At 39.7% G+C, this 26,678-nt stretch overlaps 1 protein-coding gene across 4 annotated transcripts in view; it reads right to left on the bottom strand.

Moving 5' to 3' along the window:
* The window catches only part of pard3bb (par-3 family cell polarity regulator beta b), a 235,392-nt gene that overhangs the window by 53,088 nt on the left and 155,626 nt on the right, over nt 1-26,678 (bottom strand). For all 4 annotated transcript variants that reach the window (XM_069662799.1, XM_069662800.1, XM_069662801.1 and 1 more), the window contains exon 22: nt 14,677-14,794. In XM_069662799.1, coding sequence (XP_069518900.1) covers nt 14,677-14,794 — 118 coding nt within the window. The remainder of the gene's footprint in view (nt 1-14,676; nt 14,795-26,678) is intronic.

The raw sequence follows: 26,678 nt of genomic DNA, 5'->3' as shown, positions 1-26,678 counted from the left end.
AACACCAGGTTTGCTTCTACTGTTCTCCAGCCAAATCAAATGGATGCTGTGGGACTTGGCTTGGAACAGTGTGACGCAAAATGGTTTTGCATTTGGTTTGATGTTATGCAGCGGCTCCATCTGCTTTTACAGTTTAAAGTTAACTCTTAACTGCACACACACCAACACACACACACACACACACACACACACACACACACACACACACACACACATTCATATAATGATGCTCTCCCTGGAAGCCACCTTCACAGGTTTCTGAGTATTCTTCAAACTGGAAACACTTTCTCAACATTTTCTGAGTCGCCAAATGTGCTATCACACCGTTCCACTCTAATACACACCTACACACACTTTAATGCACATGCCCACGCTATCTAACTGGCCAATAGGTGTGAATGATTTAACTGTTAATGGCTCCAGATCTCTGACCATGACTCAGTCCTTAATTGCTCCAGTCAGTCATAACCAGCGAACCTCACCAAAGATTACCTCATGACTCAATGTGAGCCTGTTTTATTGTGTGTGTGGGATTTTAGCCCAATGGTGCAGTGGTCCATGGGAACTAAAAAAAAAAGACAGAAGAGAATGAAGGAATGACAGAGGAACAATGACTGAGCATGAGAGTATCTCCATTATCGACTGGGACAGTGAGAGGATGTATATCATGTCTGTAGTGTCGGTCTGAGTACATCTACACCGGTCCCAGAGGAGGCAGCTATGTGTCTGGGTCCACTGAGTCGGCACTGATCCCATCTTGTCTGACTTGGGGATTACAACCTCCTGACCTGCTGCTGGGCGTGCTTACATACATCAACACAGACACAGACACACAGACAGACAGACACACACACACACACACACACACACACACACGGATAGAGCAGTGGGATCTAGATGAAAGAGGAGGTGAAAATGGTAGTAAGGGGAAAAGAATGTTTTGGAATATTCCCAGTAAACGCCATCGAGGGTAACTTTCACTTGAATAAACTTTACAAAGTGTACAGTAAAGCTTTGCTAAAAAGGAGACTGCACACTAGAAAGGCTTGTCAAATATAGACTAGGCATTCTCTAATTGCTTCGTATTTGCCTTCCCTTCTCCCCTCTTTATTTCTCCGTCTGGATCCCTCCTTCCGTCTGTCTCGCAGTTGTTCTGGACCATCAGCGTAAGCCCAGTTTCCTTTCTGTTCCATTAGATTCAGCACATTTGCACTGCTCCAACGCTCTACTTACCCTTATAAGGCCATAGTGAGTAACATCAGACTCAAACCCACGATCAAACAGGAAGCACCAATGTCTGACTGCAAAGTATGTATTTGTTTGAAGATGCGTGACTTTGTAACATATGTGCGCATGTGTAAAGGATCATGTGTTTGGATCCAAATGTGTGTGCGTGTTTCTCTTGTCTGTCACTTCTGTGCCATCTAACTTTTGCAAAGTGTTTCCTAGTCAAATCTACTGAGAAACAGACTGACATATCTTCTTTATTAGCATCCAGTTGTTTATCCACTCAAGCCAGCAATGGTTCAGATCTTACCCTGCTGTGTCTGGAGTAATGCTGATTTGGAAGATGATAAATTAACGTTGGACGTCTCCAGAGATGCCAAACAATAAGCCTCATCCAATTTGTGCAATGAGGAAAATGTGTAATGTGATTCAATTCTGAGTCAAAACTGTCAGCAAAGTAAATGAATGGCCTTAAGTCTCTCTCATGAAATTGAGCTGCAGTTAAACATGAATTAATTACACTGACGGTGCATTCAGAGTGCTAGTGTGCTTTGCCATGAGAAGTAGTAGATGTAGTATTTAAACCTACCAGCTTTTGTGTGCGAACTTAAAGTATATTGAGGGGCATCTGGGGCTCAGTGGTAGAATCGGTTGTCTTTCAATTGGAAGGTTGGTGGTTCGATTCCCAACTCCCTCAGTCTACATGCCCCTTTGCAAAACACTGAACCCCAACTTGCTCCCGGTGGCATAGCCAACGGTCTGTGAATGTGATGACTGATTGACAGTTGGGCACTTTACATTGCAGCCTCTCGTCAGTGTGTGAACGGGTGAATGTGACATGTAGTGTAAAAACGCATTGAGTGGTTGCAAGACTAAAATAGCACTATACAAGTACTGTCCATTTATATTGGTGTATAAATATCCACTTGTTTTAGGTGTTCGTGTTTTTGTTAGCATGTGATAGTCTGAACTTATACTGCGTTATCTGTGTATATTTAGTGGATTTGATTGTATGTGTGTGTTGACTTGAAAGTTGGCGAGTGGGTTAGGGTATTAGACTTTTTCCAGCCCGTTCAAATCATCAGATTAGTAATGCAGTGTGTGAAAGTAGTGTGTACGTGTGTCCTGCCAGCAGTGCAGTCTTTGGTTATTGGGTGATGTGGTGCAGTATATTCCAATGGATTTATGGTCACACAGAGCTGGCATTAATAACAGAGACTGCAGAAATACGACACTACTTAGTGCTGCCAGCACGATGAAGAAGAAAACTCTGAAATTCAGCTTTTCTCATTCTCTCTTGACTACATGCTATATTTACTTGTGAGCAATTAGCTCAGGGTTTGCTTTTATTCCAATCTTTCCATCGTCCTCATTTTAAAGGTGCTCTTATACTCTGTGACTGGAGAATATATATGAGGAGATATCATCTGTACAAATGAATGGATGTATTTATCATTTCAACTGAGCAACAACAGCATTTGATTTCCCAATGTCATATTTAATGGGAAATTATTGATGCACCTCTTATTGGAGAAGGATGAATGCAGAACATGGGGTTTAGAAAGAGACAACAAGCTGAAAACAGGAAGCAAACTGAATTTGAGATTAAAATTGAGAAAGAGAGAAAGAGAGAGAATTTTTATGTAGAGTACAAACAGCTCTCTTAACCCTGTCTGTCATAACAAAGAGCCACATTCAGCCACAAGGTTAACTGCTGTCCCTTTACTAATAGAGTTGGGGTCCGATTCCCTGCTAGTACACCTATAAACATACCCAAGGTAGCGTGGCTACTTCAATGTTATAATGGATGCAATCAAATGAACATTTTCGAGGTCATGAAGGAAAGTGTTGTGTTTGTTGTATGTGCATGTAAGAGTGAGAGAGGGAGAGCGCAGAGAGAAGGCGAGCAAAAGGGTTTTTGCCTCCCCAGCATGGTTAGAAACGGACAAAATAACAAATACTATTGTCTGCCAAGTACGACTCCATGTTTTGGACAACATTATTTTGAGGTTTGTACAGCCTTCATTTATAGCACGTTATGACAGAACAAGTTATATACAATCAGAACCTGTAGTTGGAAATATAAAGAGTGAACGTGGCATTATTTACACTACCAACTACCACAAGAACAGCCCAAAAGTATACCATAAGGATAGTGACTCAATTTTGAGAGTGACTCAATTCCTTGTTTCAACTTTTGGCTGTAATCTACAACTCACCTGGAAACTTGGTAATGTTGTTGGTGATGCAATACTAATCCTCGACTGCAGCCCTTTTCAGCTCTTGTTTTGATCTGAATTACCTCCACAAATGAGGTTTCAATTCATGTTTTATATATATATTGTCTATTGAACTATTGGCCAAAAATACATAAAATCAATTGGTGAATGGGTGTAGCATTGGCAAAGCAAGGACCCATTACATTTTGGAGCTGATCCTGGTCTGACTCACTAACAAGCAATAATATGGGAATATTGGCCTTGGTGGAGCGCTGCGCTGCGGGACCTTAAAATTGATTTTGCTTTGTGTAAAGGCAACAAGCTTATTTTACTGCAATCATTTTCTACGCTCTACAAGAGTCACCTACATACATTTTAGAGGAAGATTAATAATTGCACGAAGATCTTGGACATTCTGTCATCAAAGTACTTACTCTAAAATAACTTGAGTTGGAAAACATTTTTCATACAGCACCTTTGCTTAAGTTGGCATGGATAACTTGTTCACAAACAGTGAATTAATTACACATCTAGAAGTTCTGAAACAACTTATCAGGCATTTGGAGTCCCCTTTTTGGCTCACTGGTGGATGAAAGTCCAATATTAATATTCTTTTTACAACTGCCATCTCCTGAGGTTCGTTCCTGGCCCTTTAGCAGCTTACTGTCAAGTGCTTCTCATCACAATTGAATATTTTTTCCATTTATTTGGAACTTCCATACAAACACAAGGATCTGCCTCACATGACTCGAGACTTAAAAGAGGTAAAAACCAGTAACACTAAAATTCTTTTTAAAAGGGAGCTTTGATGTTCCTGAGATCAGTAATTCATCTCCTACTGGTTTCAAGGTTAACAGGTGGACTGCCTCCTCCTGCTCCAAATCTACAATTTAAGTCTCCGCATTCATGTCTTCCCAGATCACGTTTAGGCAAGACAAGGGAGCTCCCTCCATAGAAACTGTACACATGTCTACCATCACAAAGGAACAATCTCATATCTGGCAACCATAGAGTACTGTGCATTTAGAAGAGCTTCTTTGCGAAAAACAGCTAGCTACTGTGACGAAAAGCTAGGTATCAGAGAGGTGGGACTGGGAGTGAGCCTGAACAGTGAAACTCTTTCACGTTGTCAATCCACACAGCCGAATAAAATTTGGAAATTACACAATAAAATGTTGTTCATCTACATATATGAGCAACACAATTAATGATTCTCTCCAAGGATACAACCCTTATGTCAAAGTGCAACAAATTTGGAAGGACAAGTTTGACCCAAACAATGAATAACTTAACCTTAATTCACCTTGCTGTCCAAATCGAGATATCCTGTACAGGGGCAGTTTTATTGTACAGGATGGGAAAACTGTGTTCATTGTTAGTCATGGGTCTGAGTGAATGATAGTCATTACTAATGCCCCCACATACACACTGACCGTGGCACTAAATTGTGTTATCATTGTGAAAAGGTTCTCTGTCTAACCACAGGTCAACACTCAAGTCAGTCTACAAGTATAACTGACCTGTTTCAACTTTGTCTGAGGCAGAGCCTTTCTTAGATGCTTATGTTTCCTTTTACATGGCGAGTACACAAAATTGTTTTTAAGTAAGTCTTTAGAGTGTATTTTAGGCTAAAGTAGCAAAAACCTGAAACTCATTTAAAAAAAGAAATGCAATGTTTGACCGACTAAATTATACTGTTTCCAAGAAAAACATAACGCTGTTAGGTAAAGTCACAAGTGTGAAGGTGGCAGATAAATGCATTAAAGCAAGAAACAGGTCAAAAGAAATGTAAAAACAAAAAAGCCCATGGGAATCACATGCTGGGATTTTCCCAAATTCTATTGTGAATCAGACAATGGTGTGCCTGTCTATGGATGGTAACAGTGACAAGGTTAGAAAGAATATTGGACCCAGTTCAGAGCCTACCCTACCCTTAAACCGAAAGACAAAGAGAAAATTCCTGAAACCGACACACAAATGAAAACAGAGGCAGCACACCATTGTCTACAGGCAATTCAGTCTTAATCAACAGGATATGATACAAGATCCTCTTATAACCGTACATGGGCAACATCTGGAGGCGGCACAGGAGAACAGCTTGATGTCCAGGAGCGACCAACCTGGATTTATTTCATATGTTTTCACTGTTCTGGTGACTACCGCTGTTAAATATTGACTTCCTGTGATTATCTTCAGTGGAGAGGAAAGAAGAAAGACTGCTACAGAAATGACTATTTGTTTGCTGTAACCCACAGAACAAGGGAGAGTGAATGAAGGATGTGGTGCTGTAGATACCTTCTGTATCAATCACAATCACAGTGGCACTTTAAAAGGCATTTTAAAAAGGTTGCGATGCTTCACTTAAAACTGACTAATGTTACGCTAACAAAGCACTTCTGACTGAACAACAACGCTGGATTTTCTGATGAAATGGCTAAGCCCAACTAAAATGTTACAGTGAAGTTTAACTTTTCTATATTAAATCCTTGGCGGAGTACTTTACGCACAAAAAAGTGACATGATGATATGATTTAGATGGATCCAAAACACAAATAACTACATAACACAGTGTTTGACATTGTTAGATGCATGTTCTTTTAAACTGAATCACAGTTATCGCCAGGAACATGACTGAGGGATTTGACTTACTGCTAGGCTGTAAACCTATTCCTCTGCACAAGCACTCCGTGTGTGCAGGCATGGTTAAATGTGACTGATGGAGGAATGGAAGATCAAATTAGTAAATAAAAACCTTCTGACTGCCTTGTTGGATACTGTTCAACCTGATTTCCAAGCTTCATTACAGAGAACATTATATTGACTGGAAAAAAAACAAAGGGCAGCGGGGAACAGCTGGCTGTACACTCACACATGCACATAAGCACACAGCATCAGGAGCGGATGGGAAAACAATTCAGACAGTGAAGTTGAATTTTTCCAAACCCACAAATCCCAATTCCGAGACTTCTGATTTGCCAGCCAGCTCCCTCGGACTTCCTGTGTTTTTTGTATCGTCTCCCTGTTTCTGTGTGTGTGTGTCTTCCTACAACCCAGAGACATACAGTTTTGATCACACGGAAGCTCTTCATAGGTATGAATATGAGAGTCAACATACACTACTTTCAAAGTACAGTCTGTTTCAGAGATTTGGAGACTCGACCTGGCCAAAACGCAGCAACTCAGGCCTCCTGCCTGCATTAGTTGACTCAGAAAACAGATGGATGACAAAACAAAAACAATTCAACAATTAAATTAAATGTTTTCTTCATTCACAAATTTTTCAAGCAGATGTCCTTTTTCAGTATGCAAACTGGCGATTCTGCAAGATAAGCAGAATCGGTAGGCATATCACACAAATCAGAACCAGAAGCTTCTAATTGTATATTGCCCATAATAAAATGTTTAGAATTATCCAGTATTGTTTCAGAGGGCACAACTCAAACTCCAATCTTGCGAGTCGGACTGTGAACAATGACAACGCACAGGAAAGCTTGAGAAAGAAAAGTCTTGGCTGGAAGTCGTGAATAAAGATATGGACATGGCACACTTTTTCATACTGCAAAAGCTGCTCTGTGGCCTTTACAGATTCTGAAATGGGAAACGGACACACAGAATGTGAGAAAAGCAAATGATAAACATTCTGTTCGCATTTTGAAAAGTGGACAAAATGACATGCAGTAGGCGCATTTCTTTCATTACATTTTCAGGACATTAGGACTGTATGTGTCAAGTTTTAGGGTGCACTTATTTTAACTGAAGGGCTAGACATGGAAATAATAAGACTGAATGGCTTTTTGTTGCTGCTAAGGGGAGAAAAATATACAAACTTTTCATCTGGTGCATTGTGGGTCAACTTTGGTTGCACTTAATCAATGTGACTGAGTGTTTTTCACGGATGAAAATAACCAGATCAAAGCACGCAGACTGACCACCTGACTGACTTGATCCCTACTGACCGTTAAAAACTTTTTGTGAAAAGTGCAACTTTTTAAAAATTGCTTAGGACAGGGGTTTTCAAAGTGTGGGAAAGTGAGTCTCCCCTGAAAGAACATAAAAGCAAAAAGCCTCCAGATGGTTGCGCGCCACCTGTTTGCCTGACACCACCTCATTTAAGACCAAAGAAATGACAACTGCATTGGGTGGAAAAGCAATAGCTTCTTTGCGCCAGGTGAACGATAGGGCCCTGCGTCTATGATGCGCACAAGCGGTTGAAGAAAGGAATAAACGCAGATCTTGCAGCCTTGACGGTATTTGCTTTTCATCATTGTCAATGCAGAAAACCGACATGTGTCCTCACTCTCTCTGTAGTTAAAAAAAAAATCAATTTTGCCCCACACATCGTAGAAGTTAGCTAACCAGATGTTTTTTCAGTTATTTTTCTGGTTTATTTTTTCTCACACTGCCGCTCCCTTAAAATCCACTATATGAGGAGAGAAAAAATGAGTCAAACTAAAACAATAACAGATACCAGAGAGAGCAGAGCAAATAGGTAGATGACAAAATAGCTTGTTTCCTGTCTTAATCATACCATCTCACAGATGAAGAAGAGGGCACAGGAAGTTTGTTATGCTAAGTTTAAACAAATAGAAAGTAACCTTCATCGATATATTTAACTGTAGGTTATCTCCTCCTCTAAAAACATTATCCCCGTAGTCTGCTGATATCTACACCAGTCAACTTTGGTTTCCAAGTAAACAATTTTTAAAATAGCAGAAATAAGAAGGATGATGTGGACTTAATGAAAATTAAATTAAACAAAATAAGACAGATAAAGTCATGAATCGATGTCTTGTTCCATCTGATTTTAATTGGTTAGAAATAAAAAAAGACATGCTCTTTCTCATCAATAATTGTGGGGGTGGTTTTGGACAGAACTTAGGCAGCTTAATGGCTCTTCTTACTCAGATATGTGCTCAACTAAGTGATTATGAAAGGGGGGATTTATAAAAAAGGCTGAGAAAGAATGGAGATAAGTAGTCTGAATCTGTAACTAATGCTGCCAAGGAAGTCTTGTTCCACTAACAAAAAAGTTGCACAATCTTTCCATGCTATCTTTTGAAGCAGAATGTTGCAAAATGAAAGATTACAGGCAACCGTCAATACAAACTGACACGATCAACAGTCACTGTACAAACAAATAACTACATTACTTCCTGATGTATGTTAAAGTGAAGAAATCTAAAACAATAATGGCAGCAACTTTCAGCCTAACAAGACAAGGACAGTACTGTTTAGTAGGGATGGGTATCGAGAACAGATATTTTTTGGTACCGGTACGTGATTAGTCAGTACCGAAAGTGCTCTTCGTTATTTAACGTTAACATTCTGTCTTATTTAATGTCATTTTTATTCAGTCGTTTCATCCTTATGTAGTTGCCATCCATCCCCTAGCGATGATGAAGCCGCCGGCATCAGGCAATGAAATTGCATTGTTTTGTTCTCAATACTGTAAAGTGTTTAGTATGTCTGTATGGCCGAGCAAAGCTTTAACTCTGGTGCATCTTCCTGCAATTTATATGAAAAGGCAGTTGGGTCTAAAGGGGATAACACCAGTAACCTCACGCAACACATACAAGTTCAACCTTCTATAAATCTGAAGCAGTGCAGCATGTGCTGCTTTAGCAAAGCAGCTATTGCCGTTGCAAGTGTTACTGCTAGAATGTCCCCAGTGCAGCCTCCGAGTCCTGGTGGCTCCAATGGCAATGCTGTATAGGGGATTAGCCAAATTAAAAATGCGGCTAAAACGCATGATTCTTATGAATAAACCTGTAGTTACTAAGTCACTGTTGTGAGCTAACTTTGGGTATTAGCACTATTAAGTTTTGTTCCAATTTAATCCATAGACAGCTTCAGTCAAACAGCAGCCTGAGCTTCATCTGCAGTGGGCTACGTTAGCAGAAGTCAGACACGCAAGTTAAACCCATCCACCATCGCTAAACGAGGGACAATGACACAGGAATGCAGAATGTCGTGGAGCTGTCGCCAAGTATACTGTAAAAGATTTACTTCACTACAGTGGAGTCCAGTTGGTTTAGGTATGCTAGTAAGTGTTGATTTTGAGTTTCCATGACGGCCAGAAAACTGTTAGTGTTAGCTGTTGTTACTGTAGAGAGAGGACTACAGCCCGTTAACCCAGTTACAACCCCACTTCAAGAGGCACATTATTAGACACCCTAATAAAGACATGTCTTTAATTTTTGCGCTGAATAAGGTCGAGTAGTATCAATAAGTCTTGGTATTTATAAGCAGTATAAAATCCGAACGATACCCATCCCTACTGTTGAGTGACAAGAAGTTGCATTGCATCTTGTAATAAAGTGAACACATTGTGAAGTTAGATGGAGGAGGGCTGGATCATTCATTTTTAGAGTAGAGATTTGAAATATTCACACTAGACCTAGATTCCCAGACCTTAATCTCATCACAAAAGAAAGGTAGAAAAAGTAGTCCCACAATATCCCTAACAGGACAAGTTTAGATGTGAACAGGCAGTACAACTACCCCAGTAAGTTCTTAATCTGAGGCCTCTGTGCTATTTGATTTTGCAACACACTACAAAATATCATTAGTGATTTAATGACTTGCTGTAAATGAACCCACATATTTAAGCCAAAAGTACAGAGAAAAAGTAGAGAGAGTTTTTCATTATAATTAAATCCTATAACAAAGTCTGTGTCACACCGCCCACTACAACAATTGGCTTCCATACCCTCTGTGTAGGATTGTGTCTGAATTTGTGTGTGTGTGTGTGTGTGACAACAGCAACAGTACCCTGTTGATTTAGTTCCCCTCTCCTTAGGGAGAAAGTCTGTTGTTGTCTTCCAAAATACACACACCCACCCACAAGCACACAATGCAGTCACTTGGAAACAAACTTGTGGTGCGGCTTTTCTTGCTTGATAATTGTTTTTAGGCAAACATAATTCTGCTCGCAGAGACAGCTAACCCATAAGCATGAATCAATGAGATGGTAATGGAGCCATAGGGGGAAAAACACACTCTCGGTATACTGTGGCAACATCGCATGAGGAACTCTCTCTCCCTTGTTTCTTTCTTTGTCACACACACCCTCTCTACACTTATGTTTCCATTGCTTTTACTTTTCATAGTCGTTCAGCAAATCCTATACAAAAAAAATAAAAATGTCTTAAGGAGAAACAAACAAACCAATAAAAAAGAAATTGAATTAGTTTGCCGTCGGCTTACCTCCATAACCATTACTTCTCCCTCCCTGCCTCCACAGAGAGGCAGTCAGGTAAATAATCGCCTCTGCTTTAATTAATAAATGCATCATCCCTAATGAGAAGGGCTGGGTAGGCACTTTGGCAATTGCTTCTGGTCTGATTTTCTTTTGATTTTTTCTTCTTCTTTTTTTTTTACTTTCAAACTTCAAACTTAATTTACACCTCTGAAGCATGCTAATTGCTCTCCCTCTCTTCCTTATAAACAACAACAAAGTTTTCTCATTTGGAGGCAGAGAGCGAAGTGTAGTGTGTGGCTATCGATCGCAGGGGGAAGGAGATTGCCCCTGGCCGGTCATAAACCAAATGACTTTAACATCTGAATTAAAGTGGGCCAGTTACAACTTTGGATAAACACAGCGTGTGGATACAATGATAAGTGCTCTACATTTCTGAATCATTTCATGTTTCAGTTTGTTTTGCAAACAAACTCTTGCCACTTCATTTAACCCCAGAACCTGAAATACAAAAGTAATGAGTAGAGCTGCTAACACTATTTTCATTATCAATTAATCTGCTGTTTAATTTGTTGATTTATCGTTTGGTCCATTACATTTCTTAAAAAAGCGAAAAACGGCCACTTAACATCATGACAGAAACGAAAAGCAGAAAATGCCCACAGCTGAGCTTTTAAACTACAAAGCTATTTATATTTTTGCTTAACTTGGTTGATTGATTATCAGAAATGTGCACATTATCTCTGGTGATCATTATTTATCAATGCATCATCTTAGAATGCTGCGTTCATCACAATACTTCAAGGCTACAAATGTTGTCCAATTAAACTCATCTTGTGTAATACTGGTGAAATGTTTGATTCCAACTGAAACGACAACCTTTATTTTACCAGGAAATAATCCCTTTGAGATACAACATTTATTTTACAAGGGAGCTCTGGCCAAGACAGCAGCATAAAAAGTTTCACATACAGAGCAGACAACAGACTAAGACAAGCAGGAAATTCATCTAACTATAGCTTAACAGCATCCAGCAATAAGACAGGTGCATTCACTAATCAAATGATACTTAATTCTGCTTTTACAATCTTCCAAGCAAATAAATCGCTCCGGTTTAAGGTGACCCTGTAGCTCAGGCCAAGATGAAGGAGCAAAGACATTAAACGCATTTTTACCGAAGAGTATATCGAGTAATGAAAAACATATGTCCATGTGACTGGAGGCTGCAGACACTGAGAGTTTTAGGAGTCAATAGACAATATAAGTAAGAAGGCACTTAATGTTGTATCGTCTTGTAAAGAAAGATGTACCAATGATCCATTCTACAGTTATATAATGAAGACAAGTCAACTTTCTCATATGAGATGCAGTGATGGGTGCAGAAACCCAAGCCACACCCAGATCGCAATGCCGCGTAATACACTGAGTCTAGCACTATGAGTGAAGATGAGGTAGCGTGCATATAAAGAATATCACCGTCAATAACTGATAAAAATGTTGCTCTATTAAACTCTTGTTTCCAGCAACTTCAGAGCATTTTAAAAATAAAATATGTGTTTATTTTCAAAGACAGTGAGACTGTTAGACGTGCCTTCAATTCATTGTATCTTATCTAAAATGCTCTTTGCACACGTTTAACCTTTAAGCATTTGACAGGCCGTTTAAGCGCAATAAACCTTATTTCGCTTTAGAACTGATTTAAAATCATATTATTACATACTGATGGAGAAAGTCTGAGTTCTTCCAGCAGTGCCCTTTGAGCTATTCCACAGTCAAGCCTAAAGAGCCGCGGTGATCAAACCTTGAGGAGATCTTCCTTTATCAAATATCTTACTACAGTTTGAAGCTACTATTTGACAAATCTTTCTGCCAAGTGCCTAATCCCACTTGTTCTAATCTATTATTGTAGGTCATTTCAAAGTAACTAAATGCAGAAAACTCTGGCAGGCAGTAGTCAATACAATCCTCTAGAAACACAGACAGTATTTCATAAGTGGAAGACCATGGATACTAATGGTTACATGCAGACTCAGCCCGTTTACTCAAAATATTGTGCTGGCACTTGATCACTTGTTGAATTCATGCATTGACTTAGTAATTACATTTACAAAACACATTCCTGGTTTAGAGATTCATGCAAGCACTGAGTTCTTCTGCATTAACTGTTCTTCCTGATGTACAAGCATGCATTGTTGTTCCGTTACCCAACACTGAAGACTGTGGCCTATATATGTGGTATAGAATAACTCCTCTTACAGATGCACATTCATTCATTCAACACACACACACACATCCCAGTGGTTATGAACAGTCTCCTCCTTTTAAGCAAAAGCCTTGAGCTCCTTACTATTAATGTGTGAACAAATAATTCCTATGATGTACACATACTTACAAAATTATTATTCATTGAATAACACAAACAATAACTTTACCATAAAGAAGTCTGAGAGTATCTTGGGACTGATAAGGGAATCTTCTGAAACATGTGGTGCAATTGGGAAACTGTGATGTGCTGCAATAAACTTGTACATTAGAGGTTATAAATTCTACCTCAATCCCAAAGAATTTTCTCATGTCGACATTATATCAAATAGCCCTGGAAGCTTATATGTCATTGTGACATGAAAAGGTAAGAGAAGCACCTGACTCACCTGACGACTAGAAGTCGTTATTGAAGAGACCTAGCATCATGTTGTACAAACTGTATTCAGGGATACAAATACTGATTCCATGAAAGAATACTGGTTAAGATATGTGTCGGATAGGAACAAGACTTAGACTTAGACTTAGACTCAACTTTATTGAGCAATGAAAGGTATTTCCCTGTTCAAAAAAAGTCTTAAGTTGCCGGCCTTATGGTGCTATATCCTAAATTTTCCATTGCATTAACTGAAAGGGGCAGTTGTGGCTCGGTAGTAGAGTCAGTCATCTCCCAACAGAAGGTTGGTGGTTCAGTCCCTGAATGCTACACTCTACATATCAATATGTCCTTTGTCAGCACACTGAACCCCAAATTGCTCCTGTAGACATAGCCTTTTCTAGCAAGACTAGAAACACGCCATTTAACTCTTTTTTTTACACTTTTAATTTTACATTCTTTTAAGTTCTATAAATATAAAGAGTCTGAATGGCTTGAAAATATAGGGCATTAAAAAGCTGGAATAAATCAGTAGCCTAACACTAAGCTGTCAACATGTTCAACAGGTTTTGCTATGCACCTGCTCTATTAACAATGTGCAGTTGAGTCTTAAAAGGAACATTTAACCAACATCATCATTGACAACCTGCATGAACATAGAGAGCAAAAGGATGGATGGACAGCTGCAACACAGAAGAAGCATTGTGTCCCTATCTGATTGATGAAGATAAATCACAGAAGAATGGCACTGTCAGAACACTACATATAAAACCTGATACATATTAATGTCTGCAGGACATTTCATGAGCAACAACAACCTGGTACCAGTGGAGGTGATGTCTTGTTAGAGCATTAACACTTGTTATTGCGGTGTTACAGACGTCTTTTGAGCCTCTTGAGCCAACATGACTGAGCCAGTCTGACGTGGCTCTGTGAGGACGTGACTATGATGCTGCTATTTGAAAAACCTACCTGCTAGATAACAGGTGAGTAAAATCTATATTTATCTCCTGCGTGTCTCATCCTCAGTGTAAAGTGGATCATCTCAGTGCTATCAGCTCAATGCCTAAAGGAGCCATTCACGTCAAAGAGCACCTTGCGACTGACAGCTAAAGGACTAGACAAACGTAATAAAGAAAGAGTGATTATACTGATAGCTGATAGGGAATAAGACACCTCACAAATACTCAGTGCACTTCACACTGAGCACAGATGCAGCGTGAGATTTCTTGGTTATCTCATGAAAAGACAAAGTGACAGACAGATGAAAGACTCAACAAATGAGAGGACAGAAAATACTTCACATTAAGAAGCTATTAAAGGCTATTTACTGCATGTCTGTGGGCTAACTTTATCATGTATATGAGTGTATTCTGTGCGTGTGAGCTCCTCACCCTGTGTGCGTCGTTTTCATGCCCTCTGCGTCGTGGGTCCAGTTCTTCATAAGGTGGCACCATTCCTTCTCTCCTTGCCTGCTGGTATTCTCTTCTTAGCTGCTGGATCCTGTCCACACTGCCACACACACAGACACACACAGATGGAAAAATGCACGCACATACACACAGAGGAACAAATGCAAAATGTTGGTTCATAAAAATTGAAATAAATTAATGATCATTTGGAAAATCAAAAATGCAACCAGGTTAGCTTCATCTTTTGCACAACCACAGTGATGTGAAATGTGAGAACTTCCAGACGCAAAAGGAACAATAAGGGCCTGTGTCCACTAGCGCCGTTTTTGCGCTGGCAGTGCCCACGACCTCAGTTTCAGAGCGCTTCTCATCGGGGCTTACTGTTGCTAGGTTACGAAAATTGTCTAGTGGCACTTACGCTTCCTTTGGTAGTGAGTGTTAAGTCTGTTTTAAAGGAATCGTGTCCTGTCATTAGCAGCAGCTCTACAACAGGAAAGTATACCCTCGAAAAAACGAGAGGTTTAGCTTCTCCTCCACTATTGTTGTTGCTGAAGTTGATATCTGAAGTCCTGCTCCTTCTTGATTTGAGAGTGAAATGACAAAAAAACAGCTGACGCAGAGGGCGTTTTTGCACTGAGGACACTGAGTGCTGAAAACGCTGAACTGCATTGGTTTTGGGCTGCCAGCACAAAAATGCTGTTAGTGGACACAGGCCCTAAGTGATGAGAGTAATTTCAGCTTCACTATCTTGAGGGCAAGCATTTAAATATTGATTCACAGAATCAAGAAATTGACTAGTTCTTGGTTGCTCACAGCTGAATCACATCAACATAACACACTTACAACTTTGACTGACACCACTTCCAGCTGTCCTGGTGATGAACAAGCCAATAGAAGGCATCTTTTTATTCAAACAGTAACATCAGCCTGCAGTAGTTTGACAGTAAAAATAAAGACTAGAGAGACCCACCTGTGTATGCACACACATGTGCATGCAGGCGGACAAGCACACGCACACAAAGATAAATATTTTGATCGTTCTGCTGACTGCCTACATCTATATCTGTTTTTCCATCTTTGTCTTTCTCTCTTGCAAAAGGCACGAAAACAAAAACATCAATCATATGAATATTCCTGCACTCTGTCAACAGAGGAAATATACAGCATATCAACACTGAACCCTGGGCACCCGTGTGAGTGATGCACATCGACACATATCCAAACACCCACACATAATGAAAATATGGCAAGTCATACAGTACAAGTATGTTTGTACCCATATGCACTTTTAGAACTGCAGTGTGCAATTACATTAACCAAGTTGATGGAAGGAGGAAAAACACATCATCAGGCGATTTATGAAACGTTGGAAAAATAACAACACACATTCTCACTGGCTCTACAGGAGTGGGTGAACAAGACTGAGTCTTCTGAGAGGTCATTATCAGTACAGCAGCATGTTACACATTATTATACATGGATACTGCTTAGTTTTACATTTGTGGACACTGGTTCAGTGAAACCAGAAATCTCCTGTCAAAATAGGGTTTTAAATACAGCAAATCTGAACTGTACTAACCCTGACTGTAGACATGGGCTGTACTGTATTTCACAATTAAGGGAAAAACATGTTGAATCTGGGATAGTCTTGCTCTGGAGTGGGACTCTGAAACCTGGCCTTAAATTTGGGTTATAGTAACCCCTTTTACACTGCCAGTTCAAGGCGAGATTATTACGCCTCTCTTACGTTCCATCTTCTATTTAAAAAGCACGGAGGCGGAATGGTGGGGCAAAGTCGTTCGCTCCTCTGAGCCAGCATCGGAGGTAGTAACAGAAGCGAAATGGCATCTGTGTTAACAGCAGAGAATTAAGTCACTACACAGTGACGATGTTGGAATGTGAAAGAACACAACTGCACGATATAACATACCAGAAGCGTGCATTTTATGGCTTAGCAACATGTTACCCAATGATGTACCACGTTTAAGCTAGCAGATAATAAAGATAATCAAGCAGACATACTGAGGATGATTTTAAATAAAAGTACATTTTTGATTTAATTTCTAATCTTCTAATTTTTTTAGATCATATTTTACCTTTACAGAAAATAATTATCACTAAACAGGGCCTGTAATGCTGTTATTTGAAATTAGATTATTCCTGCAAAATCCTGTTTTAACATCCTGAGAACATAACTGCTTTCTTTGCCCATTATCTCGCTCCCACCACTTCATTCCCTTCCCTCTTTCTGAAACAATAAACCCAGAGAGCTGTGTGAGTGGCTTTAATAGCTATGGCGCTGAAATTGGGTCTCACATCTCAAATGAAGTCTCTTGGATGTGCTTTCAATCGCATATCACAGAAAACAAGAATTTGTTTAAAGTTGATAATCCCTTCATCCAACTAACGACTTTGGTGCCAAAGTTTTAATAGGACATTTGGATTTCAGTTTATTTTCTAATTTTTTAAATGTTCATTCTATTTTATAACAATAAGATATCTGGTTATTACATGTTTAGGCTGAATATACCACCTGTCTCTCATTCATTCACTTGTAGATAGACTCTATTTAGGCCATAAGAGTGACATTTTACACTGAGAGAAGCTTTGCGCTGTACAGTAATCTAGTCTCAGTGTGAGTCGTTTGATTCTGTGCATGAGTGCATTTGTGCTCCATATTCCATCCTATGGGAGTAAGACAGTTATGCAGGGTCTGACATTAATTAATCACCAGTACCTGACAGTAGAAATACGGAACATCTCATGTAATCTTGATCCCCAACTTAACCTTAAAATTGCTTTTTAAAGCTAATATTTATAAATATATCTGCTAACATTTGTACCATTTACCCTGTGTTTAGCAGGTGACAGGTGCTAATTTATTTCCCTGGTTGTGTCAGCGGCAAATCATAACATCGACGGTGCAAAAACTCAATTTGGGATAGAGTGAAATGAGATGTTAACAGCACTTCATGACTGAGTAAACACACTTTTTGCTCTTGATTTCCCTATCATCTTGTTTTTGTATTCTGGAAAAGCCAATTGGTCCCGTTGAAGATAAGAAGATAAGTTTTGTTTTCCCAAAATGTATTTTTTTTTGCCAAAGTGAAAATGTGCAGTTACATTCAGTATCATGGCTACTATTGTACCCCAGAGTGTAGAAGGCAGATAAACACCTGAGGCAAACTGGCAGCTCATCACAAGTATTGCATAGACAGAAATAAACACCCACATTTATCGGCCATTGATTTCCATCCCACGTTCCCTCTATACTTGCCCCCTCTCTCTGACCAACCTTTAGGAACTGCATGTGCTCATGGATTAAGTCCCGTTCAAAAGTGAGTGGTAAAATGATGCCGGTTTTATATTTAGCATTCAGCATTGTAATTGCTGGCGGCGCCCCATGTTGATTATTTTGTCGACTGAAACGTTGGTACCATAGGTGAAGCACACAAACACCTTCACATTCGTGAATAAAAACTTCTTTCCCACTCCCAGTGGAAATAGTATCTTTTCTGCTTTTTCTTGGTGTGGCTACCTTCATTGTCCATCATAAATTTGGCTAAACAGGCTTGCTAATAGCGGCGAACCCCTCACTTTAGCTTTAGCTTTGTTATTGCTTAGGTTCAGATGTCGACAAACTTGCCAGGAGCATCGCCGTTTTTGGCTGACTGCCGGGGGCAGCCCTACACACGGGTCTGTATGTGACTGACTGACTGACTGAGTAACTGACTGACTGACTGAGTGATTGAGTGACGGTACTTTCACAGCTGTAGAGAGAGAGAGTTGCGACATCGCAATGGCAGATCATGGAGCATATTGGCCCATACTGACTCAACTCTCTACCTACGGCTCTGGATACTTTGTTCGGGGAGTAGGCGAGGCTGCTCCTCCGCTGCTCCTCCACTGTCCTTACTCATATCCACAGCGCGCACCTGCGTTGTCATCGGCCTCATAAGGGCAGCTGATAATCCTATCCTATTTTTTTGTATTGGAGGGGGTGGGACATCTTTGTATTTGATTTAATTGAAGTGGGAAGGGGCTTTCAAGGTGCATTTATGGTGGCCGGATTTTTTGTACAGAGCCTATGAACCTCTTGCCGAGCTACTAAAATCCAGCTACCTGTTGGAGACCCCTGTAATAAGGCTAATCCATAGGAAATAGGAGCAATAGGGACAAGGTAAAATGCGAGACATGAAAAGATTCAGACTTTGCAAAATGTTGCACTTCAGCAAAAAGCATGCACTTATCCTGAAGCTGTATTTCTCTGCAATATTCTGCCATTTTCGCTGTGCTGCTTCATGTTTATGCATCCTAGCAGAAATAGTATTTGTCACAAGGGACTGCAGATGATACACACCCCTCACACACACACAAATATAGTCACGTACAAACGCCACGCCATCCCCTGCACCACCTTATTGACAGAGGGCCTGGGAGAGTAAGGTGGTAAAATGTACCCAAGATTCATTTTCTGTCCACAGACACATGCACACACACACAAACAAACACACACACAAATGGCACTTTATATGATTTACGATCGCACATAAAAGGCAGAGGGCAGGCTGAAGAAGAAATAAATATGATAAACAAAGACATAACACAAACATACACTCACATTTATGCAAATGTTTCCATAACCACAGTCTGAGAAAGCTATTGATTAGTTTTAGAGAAACAAGGAAGCCATAAAAAGGCAGACTTATATGACTTCACTTTTTAACCACAGTGTCGTTAAAAGCAATGGGATGGGTTCAAGTAGTAATAGAGGAATAACAAAGCATTGTTCTGTGCTTGTGCGTGATGCAGGAGATGATTCTGTAGCTAAAATATGTTTGCAAGTGAAAGCCTTTCCTTCTTTAATGACTAAAATCTCACATCAGGAACAAGTTAAAGTGAACATGGTTTTAATAATAAGTCATTCCAAACGAAAATGTCTGAGTTCAGTCCAAGAACAGACTTTTCTTCCTCTTTCACAAAAACTCACACACAAAAACCCACACACACCCACACAAGCCTGGGGAGATCAATCTTCTGCTCCTGCTCTGTCATACCAATAATAATTCTATAAATATTTAAAATCGGAATCAGAAACTCGCCATAGCTGTTAATAATACTGCTATTAATAATTAAGACTTCTGTTACATTAATAACATGGTGAGCCAGGCCTTAAATATATCAATGTTCACAGTAAAGTAATACGTCCTTGTCATCAAAGCCTATAAATATTTACAAGCCTTGTTGTAGAAGGTGTGCTTTCTAAAGTAACGCCCTTTAAATGTGTTTCCTCGCTTGCTTTAATCAGTTTCGGGGGCTCAAACGTCCACTGCCAGGAGAGCGTGGCATGTGATCAAAGGTCATGTATATGTCCCATTAATTTTTAATGACATAATGTGGGATGTCAAGTCCTGCACAAACACAATGCGTTCAGGAAAATGATTCAATGTCTACATTGAGACTGTTTGGGAGATGCATTATTTATTTGAACTTTAATGCCCACATTAACTGTAAATACCTTGAAAGGCATTACCAGCTGGTTCACTTTAAAGTAGACTTAATAACAACATCAATAATTTAGAACAAACATGCTGGGTTATGTGGCAAAATCCATTATCAACACCACTGTTGATATATCAAGGGTACACAGTGAGTATCCACCTGACGATCTAATGGTATTTTGCTCATGGGGAAAATTAAATGCAGCATAGAGGAGATGTCTACAAAGACAAACAAATACGGCTCAAGAGATGGATACAAAGGGAGAGACAGAGACAGGGTGAACGCACAGTTCAAGCAAATGTTTTTGGTTCTCTCTAAATGATGACTTTGAACCAGAAAGGTTTCAAAAAATTGACACAAAATTGCCAAAGCACAGAGGTGTAATCTAACACACGAGTATAAACACACATGGCAGCACACACACAGGTGATGTGTGGTTAGGGTTACACTGGTGTCACATTCTGCTACAATATGGATTTTGCAATACCGTCATTACCGGGATAAACACACACGTTTTGGTTTTAGTGCACACATGAGGGAGACTTACCCCCAGTGTTTCCCACATGTAGACTATACCTGGGCGGGCCACCCCGGTGTATTAACAGCTGTTTCTTAGCTTATCTGTCCAGCATCTTCATCCACGATTAAATAATCACCAGAATTCCTTCCCTTGCGCTGTGCACCTGCTATAGGTTACCTGCCATGAGAAGCGTCTCTACACTCTAATGTTTAACCCTATATTATATTTGCAATATACCAACTCTCCCCCTTCCATGTGTTGGAAGTGATCACTGAAGCGCCAAAGCACCTTTTTCAGATTTCAGTGATGCCCTATCAGTGGAGGAATATGTCCTATTTGAAGCTATGTGGAACTAGAGTCAAGTACGCCTTTTCATTTTGTAATACCACCATATAATATCGTTTCAGCAAAAAAAAATACAGTGATATACATTTTAAGTTATATCGCTCACCCCTAAGTGTGGTCTCTTCTTTGATGTAGCAGCAGGGGGAATATATATCATGTCATTTAGACTCAGACAATGTGAGTGTGTGTTATTACAATAGTGTTATTGTATTACGATGTAATTATTACAAAACAATACAACACTGTTTAAAGGAACCAGTTAAATGTCTTGCATGGATGTGTTACACTTCAGTATCAAAGGGAGTAAATGTGTAGTATAGTCTCCAGCTACTACAATGTGTGTGTGAGAGAGAGACCGAGTGAGTGCATTTTAGGAGGAACAAAGACAAGAAAAGGATAAATATGCTACTCAAAGGCGGATCAGTTGACCTTCAGAAAAGAGTGAAGTAGTAAAGTAGGATTTCCTTTCATTAGCACAAACACTAAGTCATGATAGACATTTGGAAAAATCAATAAAGCTTGAAAACGTAAACTGCAATTGATTTAAAAGCTTAAGAGACGGTCCGCGCTGTTTATAAATGGCTTCTTCACCCTTTTCAGGCCAAGTAGGACATTTGTGTCTTTGAACCCTGCTGATGCAGATCAATGCAGCAAACAATAAGCGTCTGTTTGAGAAGCTTTAGAAATGTCACAGATAACTGTCTTAACCTTTTCACTGAAACATGAAAGGAACATTGCTTTCCTATTCAAATGAGATAATAAGGCAGAATGCTTACAACAATATTTAACCAATGTTACAAGCTGCATGAATTAACTCAATTATACATGATCACAAAATTAAATTCCTTAGGACTTCAATAACATTCTTTATGTTGTTACACAACAAGAACATATAATCAGTATGTTAGCCATTTGAACATTGCAAACATCATTAGCTCAGTCAGTGAGGTTATTTGTTTATCTTTTTGTCGGTTTTTCAGCAGGGTAACAGGAAAAACTGCATTCATGAAAATCCATAACAGAACAAAGAAGCAACTTTGGAATGGATCGGACTCATGAACAAACAATTAAGTGCAAATACAATTTCCTTATGAGTTAACAGTTTTTCAAAGTATTTTGTAATAAAAACCAGCAATTTCGGATGTAATGTCTGTGTGAAATTTGTACATACAGTATGTACATGCTTTTCCTATGTATGTTAAAGTAATTCTCTTGAAGATTTCCATGTAAATAAATGTCTGTTAAGACACTATCACCGAATTAAGTAACAAAATGATAATTGAGCCTATGGCCCACTGATGAAAGCCTTTGCATTTGCAGTATGGATTGGGTGGACAAAATCTCAAGTGGCAGCCCCGCCTACTCCTTGAACAAAGTATCCAGAGCCGTATAGACAGAGAGTTGCGTCACTGGAGGTCCAATATGCTCCATGATCCGCAATTGTGATGTCGCAACTCTCTCTCTCTACGGCTATGAAAGTACCGTCAGTCAGTCAGTCAGTCAGTCAGTCAGTCAGTCAGTCAGTCACATACAGACCTGTGTGTTGGGCTGACCCTGGCGGTCATCGAAAAATGAGTGAAAATCCAAAGAAAAAGAAACAGATTCGACGCTCAGATGAAGGCAAACAGTCTAAAAAGGAAAGTGACCGTCAGCGAGGAAAATCAAGAGTTACAACCGTAACAAAGGGAGCCAGCCGTAGACGTCTGGTTATCTAGGAAATGTACTCCCACAATTACCGTTTATCGCCATAAGGTACCACCAAATAGAACGAAACAGAAATCTAAGTATGTGACCAGTGACCAGCCTGTCTCTAAATTGCTGGAAAATTCTCCCGTTATCAGGAGGAAACAAGCTTTGATATCTCGAGATAATGATTTAAATTATTCAGTTTTAATGGGAAAACCAGCTTTGCTTTCCTGAGATAACAGGAAAATAAGTGAAGATCTCCAGAAAACAACTGAAATTAACTTGTTATCACAGGAAAACCAGCTTTGTAATCCCAAGGTAACGGGAAAAATAAGTCAAGATCTCTCAAGAGAAAACAACCAGAAATAACTCGTTATCACAGGAAAACAGTAAATAAAATGTTTGGATGCATGTCCACTTAGGGCTTCCATAGTTTTAGAAAGGTATCCTGACATTTATATTTGTAGATTTTGCAAGATCAAACAATTGGCCTCACCAGAGGGTTATGCTCTCTGTGTGCCCTTCCAGTTATCATATCATTTTGAGGCTGGTTTGTCTTTGCAATGACAGCAGACAGACCATAGTCGATAACTGTGAGAAAGCACAGCAGAGGAAATGTAGTTTAATATTGACTGATGATGACAGGAGGGAGTTCTAGCCTTTTTTCTCTCCACATGTCCACAAATGCTTTGTGGTCTGTGTGTTCTCCCCGGTGTCTAGTTCAAGAGCAGAGGATCGTTATCAGCTGTGTCTTACAAGGATCAACTGGATCACAACAACAGACACAGGTCAATGCTTTATCTCTCCCTCTCGCTGTATCTTGTGTCTCTGTTTCACTCTGCTACCTGCTGTCATTCATAGATACACATACATACAGGATTAGTTGCAAGTAACATAAACAAGTTAATCAATGTGAGCATTGTCTGGAACGTGTTGACATTGATATAAGCTTTCCTATATCATCTGCTCTGTCAGTTTGACATTTCTGTGATATACTCAATTTTCTTTTCACATTTCCTTTACTCATTCAGAGCAGTAAATATTCACAACTCTGTCACCCTTTCTCCACAATCTATCTCCATTCTCCCTTTTCTCACTCGCTTGCCTCGTTCTTCCCTCCACAGTTTATGCAGGTAATCATCTTCACTGTCATTTCCATCCCTTCCCTGATACCATCCATCTCTCCTTCCCTCCCACTCCATCTTAATCTCTTCATCATCTGCTCATCTCTGTCTCCTCTGCCCCTGCCTCCCTCTCCCCTCCCTCCGTATCTCCCTCGTCTCGCTCTTCATCATCCTCTTCCTCCTAGTCTCCCAAGCTTGTGCAAGGCTCTAATTAGCTCACGTCTCCGGTAATGAAGTTTGACAACAAAAGATCACCAAAGCTGGCAGGTGGGTCAGGAGGGGAAAAATGGAAGGGGCAAGAACAGAGAGAGCGAGGCGCAAGAGAGAGTGGAACTGAAAAAAAGGTAGTGATAGAGTGTGGTTGTGTGCGTGCTGTCAGGTTTCTCTGTTGGTCCCTTTTCCTCTACAGGCTAACAGGAAGTGACACGTGTTTTTAAAATGTAGCTGACAGGATATGACACTGCTCCTTACGTGGTGCCGTCTAAGCACGGGGAGTAATTAGCGGTCTATCGACTGCCATGACATCAATCAGACTAGCTGTCTAAATGCCTGCGTGTGCAAGAGAGACACTCACAGTGGCAGAGGAAGCTGGCATCCTATCATCATGACAATCAGTGTGTGTGCGTTTGTGCGCGTGTGTGTATGCGAATTGTCCAGGTTGAAAATTGTCTGGCATAACATTATTTAGACAAGGCTTCTCTGTGATTGGTGTATATGTGTGTGTGTGTGTGTGTGTGTGTGTGACAGACAGAGAGAAAGGGAGCGCTACAGGTGGTAAACTGGCTGGCATAAAAATTATGTAGGCAGGCTGTCTGGCTCAAAAGCTCCCCTTTGACTTTGACAGCCATGTGTGTGTGGCAGGAGGCCTATCTGCCTGATGCCACTGCCAACAACAATCGCTGCGGATGGCATCTCTCTGAAGCTGGATTTATAGAGGATTCTACGGTTTAATGGCTATGGCATTGGTTTTGATTCATAGGTCAGTTTTATACTTAATTGATAATTAGGGCCACAGCAAAACCATACAGACAGATGAACTGATAAGATTTCATTGTTTTTATTCAGAATTTCAACTGCAATATTAAATCCTTAATAGGAAACTTAGTCATGCATTTCCCTGCTGATGTTTTTTCATTTAGAGACCTTATAAGCTGCAGTGGAGAAAGCTTTGCTAAAGTATGTTACTCAAAGGAAACTGTGACTGAAACTTTCTTCAACCTGCTTTATATGGGTTACATTATATACATTATTTTATTAATGCTCAAAAAACAGTATATCTGATTTTTACTTTATAGTTTACTTGTAAAGATATGTCGCAGTGGTTCACTTAGGGTTGCCTATAAACCCCCCCACAAAGTTAAATAGCAGCATTACTTTTCTCCCTAATGTTAAAGGGAGGTATTATGGTAACTTCAATCTTCATATTTCACTTTGTGATACCTATGGAGTAGCTTAGCATAATTTAAGGTAAAAAAAAAAAAGTACAACCTCTGCCAAAAACAACTTAGTCTGCTTTGTCCCTCTAAGAAACCCCGTCCCTAAAAGCCCACTTTCTTCTGTTTTGCCAGCTCTCTGAAGCCTACTGAGGCTGCACTTTGTGACGTCACAAAGTGCAGCATGTAGAAAAAACTGTGAAACCTGGCGTTCACAGCAGCCTGCAGACTGAGCTGAGAAGCCTGGGGATTACTCCAACATACTTTTACCTACAGATCTGAAACTTCACCCACATTTAGTGTGGACATCCAACATATATATCTCTTAAAATGTTAAACAGCATAATACCCTCTCTTAAAAGTGTAACTTTAACATCTAATATGAAACACATGACTCTAGCTTGACTAAGAGCCTCTCTTATTACTCCAGAGGATTTGAGAAGTCACTCAGGCTGATATTTACCTCACATGAATTCATCTCTTCTGTCAAATTTTCTCTGGTTTTTATCTATATAGTTGCCGGCCATGTGGACTCAACCAGGGTTCTTAATTAAACATACCCTTTACTTTAGCCAGAATTATTTCACCCAACCTCAAGCAGAATAACTGAGTCATACCTTACCCCAAATTCTTCAGCGTAACCTTCAGCACCAGAGTTTAAATGTTTCTAAAAAGGGTGGTGACAACTTTACGGTTTTTTAATGTGGATAAAAATCATGCAACAAAATATAGAAAATAAGGTCATAGTATAAACATTTGTAAGTGCTATGCATGATTTGTGATCCCATCTAAACAGTCATTAGAATATGTTGACCTGTTTATGAACTGTCAGCATGTAAGGAAGCTATTATATATAAGCTACAAGATGCAAAATGGCAGACATATACGATTCATTACTCTCTGTCTTTCTGTGAAAACACTGCACAAAGTAATTCACTTCATCCTCTCACACAGTGAAAGAGCAGAGCCACACAAACACGAGTAATGCGCTGAATCATTAAAATCAGAATCAAGAAAACCCAAGAGTGCGTACATTTCATAGCTGCAGGTTACAACTGCAAAGATTTAAATATATTTTTTTAAGTGTCTATTTTTTTTAAAGGGTATCAGAAAGAGTACAAGAATAACACACATGTATATAGATGAGAAATAACATAAACAAGGTACAAAGATAATACTGTGTCAGGCCATGTAACTTTTGTGTGCGGGCATCTATTTGTGTGTCCTTTGAAGAGCCTGAGTCTGTGTGTTCATGTGTCCTTTTACCGTGTTCGTGCTCCCTCCCGGGCGGATGTCCTTTGCATGGAATTTATTTTTCATTGAGGACTACTTGTGCAAATACGAGAGGCGGAAATCATAAATGAGAGGAAGAGA

Source organism: Semicossyphus pulcher, unplaced genomic scaffold, assembly GCF_022749685.1.
Source record: "Semicossyphus pulcher isolate SPU_LCO1_2020_fin unplaced genomic scaffold, fSemPul1.0.p SCAF_15, whole genome shotgun sequence".
Taxonomy (NCBI): Eukaryota; Metazoa; Chordata; class Actinopteri; order Labriformes; family Labridae; genus Semicossyphus; species Semicossyphus pulcher.
The sequence above is the reverse complement of the archived record's forward strand: the minus strand, read 5'-3'. Positions and strand labels throughout refer to the sequence as shown.